The sequence below is a fragment of the Sinocyclocheilus rhinocerous genome, unplaced genomic scaffold (genome assembly GCF_001515625.1).
Source record: "Sinocyclocheilus rhinocerous isolate Xijiao unplaced genomic scaffold, SAMN03320098_v1.1 scaffold5167, whole genome shotgun sequence".
Lineage (NCBI taxonomy): Eukaryota > Metazoa > Chordata > Actinopteri > Cypriniformes > Cyprinidae > Sinocyclocheilus > Sinocyclocheilus rhinocerous.
The window spans coordinates 25440-29599 of NW_015657484.1; the positions used below are offsets into that span (position 1 = coordinate 25440).

Below are 4160 nucleotides of genomic sequence, written 5' to 3' on the forward strand. Positions count from 1 at the left end.
GCTCTTAATGCATTGTGTGGCCTTCTTGAGCATCAGTAAATGTTTGCACCTTATAGCTGTGTATTTTGTCCCTCAATTGCCCTCAGTGTGAAAAGATGGATCTCAAAATCATACAGTCACTTTTGGAAAGGGTTCAAATATGCAGAAAACATTGGAAAACCAAAGAATGTGCAGGAGCTGGAGGATTTTTTTCTGAAGAACAGCAGGCAGTCGAACTGCTCAGGTCAAACAAGGGACTCATGAACAACTATCACAAAACAGAAAGACAGTCGTGGATCATCCAGGAAACAACACAGATTATTAAGATTCAACTTTTGAAAGGGGTAATTTTTTATGAATTCAGTTATTTTTTTTGTCTTTTGGAGAATATATAATCATCTGTTATGTGAAATAGCTTATTCAGAACAGTATTAAATAAACAATAACATGCCATTTTCATGATCCCTCGTATTTTGTTAAAATTATTAACATTTTGCATATTCTGCAAGGGGCATGTGAATTTATGAGCACAACTGTATGTATTTACTCTGAAATTAATTCAAATGGTTGTTTTTTTCCCAATCAGAGGGATCAGTTCCAAACAGAATATGCAACCAAGAAGTGTAAAAATGTTTAAATGTATTACATATAATACAGTAGAAATCTACTTAAAAATGTCTGCACTGTTTTTCACCTTTTTTGTGATAAAAAAAGTAATTTTACTAATCTAACGTTTAAGGATATTTATTCATTTTTAATCATATATTAAATATAATTTTAATATATGAAAAAAAACCTACTTGCCAAATTCCTGTTACTTTCACTTAATTAACGTTTTTAGGTTTACATTGGGCAAAAAAAGAAGAAGAAGCATATTAAAATAAAAGTAGCCTAATTTTATATTGTCAGCAAAATCAGTGCAAATGTACAGTATTATGACTTGATATATGGTCCAGCCCATGTTATGCCATGTTTCATCAAATATCAGCAAAATGCACACATCTCTCCAAATTAAATCTAACATTTTACTATAACATAAGAGTGACTGATGAGAAGCAAAAACTTTCCATGAGAAAGAACTTCCACAAGCTATTTCAGGCTCTCACTGGGAAGAAGCTCACAGTGTTGATGATGTGATGATCATCAGAGAGCCAATTAAAACAAAGATGCTTGACATGGAAGGCTGCCCTAACAATCCCTGCTGTTAGCTGCAGCCGTAGTGCCAGCGTTTCCAACAAAAACCAAAAGCAGCTCAAAAGCTGATTTAAAAACAAAATTTGTGTCCATTCAACACACTCAAATGGACTAGACAGAATTACACCTGTCCAACATCTCATTCATCTCCCATGTGTTTATTTAAAGGCAGAGCTGGCTCAGCTAGGTGCTCAGGTTTGTTGGCTTGCCAAATGAATTTGAGCCATCTTTAAGAGTTCCTGAACAATGTCAGTATTATACGTCTCTGTGGAGGCTCTGGCTCTTTTGGCGACAGCTCAATGGATCTGCAATAGCCTGGAGTTATCCGCTCAATAAAACTTCAAAGAGAGATTCCAGCCTCTCTCTTCACTCTGCTCGATGGCTATGATACCAGACTTTAGCAGGAGCAGAAGGGGAACAGGAGATGCTCTGTTTCCAACCAAAGGTTTCCAGTCAAAGGTGGCCGGATGCCAGCAGTCTAGAAGGTGGTGGCAGGAGGTGTCAGTGAAGATCAAGGAGGAGATGAAAAGTTTAGAGCTTTTGTTTGACATGATGTGCATTTTGGGAGGTACTGGTGACGTAAGTGCGTAACATTTTAAATTAAATGAAATGCTTGAAATCCTTTGGGAAATAAACTATTTCCCACTACTAAATATTTTTTTTAATTATTAGTTAGTAAGAATAATAAGAAAGAAATATAGAAAAAAATGCAATAAAATATATTTAAAAATATATTTCTGGCTCAAAAATGGGATTGCATTAACTACATTTAAAGCTGAAATATATGTACACCTAAGACTCTGAATACATAATAATAATAATATATTTAAATAAAACAAAAATTAAATAAAATAATAAAAACAACAACAATAATAATATATATTAAATAAAAATAAAATAAAATAAAATGAGCCATATTTTGTGTTATACTGGGAAAAAGTTATAAATAACTTTTTGTGTTATATTGGGAAATGGTTATTACAAATTGCAAGCAACATGAGTGAACCTTGTTACAATAATCATTCTACTCAGTCTACCTCAAAGACTTCATTAAATATCCACTCCACAAATCATAGGGGGCATGATGATTCTGAAAACGACTAAAAATAGATGAATATTGCTCAGCCGTGTTTCATTGGAAAGATAAAACTGTTACTGTGAAGAAAACAGCGTGATGTGTGTGTTTCCTGCTCTCTTTGCCAGTCTGCGAGTTTTGTTTAGTAAATGCCAATGCTAGACTTTCACACAACTCAAACTGAATGGTTTCTGCTTATCATGCCAGCTAAATGGTCACTTGAGAGAAGTGGAGAGAGTCCAACCAAAGCTTTCCAGTTCTCACACTTTAATCTTTATGTGTCTGTGTGAGTATTTGTTTGATTACAATTCCTGTTTTGTTCTCAAGTCTACCACAGATTTTCCAACCTGTGCCTCAGGATACAAAGTCTGGAGAGAATGAACTAGGATGCAGCAGAATGTTCTGGACATGACAAAAAAAAACAAAAAACTAACCACCCACAGGACCTAGCCTGGATTGAAGCCATGCGCAAGTAAGACAGCCAAAATCTCAAGTAGGGTATAACAGACCTTTCCTGCAGGGCTGTATCCTACTTTTGAGAACGTTTCATCACAGCGAGTCTTGTCCTAATAAAAGTGTGTGATAAGGGAATTTCTAAATGAACGTGACTAGATTTAGCATTAGAAATTCTGCTTGGAGGTTAAAGGGATAGTTTACCCAAAAATGCCCTCACGTTGTTTTCAGAATTTTTATGGAACACAAAGGAGATTTTTTTTCAACCCAGTCTCATAAAAATACGTACCTCTGCGTACATTACTGGAGCTTTCAGGTTTTAGAAAGGAGACAAAAGCACCATAATCAGAAAAGTATAATAAAAGTTGTCCATATATGCATATTAACATCCTTTTTAAAGCTTTAAATTCTCTTGAAATGAGGGTGAGTGATTGAGGACAGAATTATTGGGTGAACTGGCCCTTTAACATATATTAACAGACACAGACTGACAATGTCTCATTCCAGAACGTTTGTTACCTGTGAATCGGAGATCTCTGATGGTTTCTCTGTGAGGCTGCTGCTCTCTGCTGGGATCAGGTCATTGTACTTGGTGCTGACGTCCTCATCGGAGTAGTGCAGACTGCCTGGACTGGGTCGAGGAGGTGACCTGAGCCAAAATATGGCACAACACCATTTTTATAAGCAGATGAATACTGTCTAAATGTCCAACTTCATTATTTGTAACATGAATATATTTTTTACTTATTTTACAAGAATGTATGTATGAATGAATGAATGAATGAATAAATAATTATTCATTATTATGAATAATTGAAAAAATCTGAAAAAAGAAATCTGATTTAAATATATACACTAGAGTTGGGGTACTCGGACTCAAGTCCGGTCTCGAGTACAGTTTTTTAAAGGACTCGGACTTGTCACGGACTCGGATGCATTTTTACTCGGACTTGACTCGAACTCGAGCCTTTCGGACTCGGAAAATATGTCCGAGTCCAGGGACAGTTGACAGAAATGTCACGGACTCAATGCATTATCACGAATGGGATATTCAGTATTTGCATGTGTTTTTAAGTCTTGTCCAGTACTTAAAAGCCGACGGGTTTCTGTGCTCACACACCGAAAGCGCGCTCAAAGAATAACGCGCCTCTCAGTCAGTGTGCGAATGCCGAGTTCTTTTATGAAGACGACAACTCCCATGATTCCACACTCAGTCACGGCGACATCAAACTACGCCTTTTGTCTATTTGTTTATTTTGAATAAGTGCCCTCCAGCGGCGAAAATTACATATTGTGCCTTTAAGTTCTCTTAAGTTCTGTTATTACACACTTACACGAAAAGTTATGTCAAAATGCCCGTCTTGGAGACTATTCATGTAAATGCAGTCGGGTTTGTCTTAAGTAAACTTGAACAGTTGGGAGAAATCCAGATGTGTCAAAATATTTGATTTATACGTCA

The 4160-nt window shown here is 36.1% G+C and overlaps 1 protein-coding gene across 1 annotated transcript in view; it reads right to left on the reverse strand.

Moving 5' to 3' along the window:
* Positions 1-4160, reverse strand: part of LOC107721024 (protein sidekick-2-like) — a 98913-nt gene that overhangs the window by 7780 nt on the left and 86973 nt on the right. The window contains exon 43 of the mRNA XM_016528877.1: positions 3221-3350. Within this exon, the coding sequence (XP_016384363.1) occupies positions 3221-3350 (130 nt within the window). The remainder of the gene's footprint in view (positions 1-3220; positions 3351-4160) is intronic.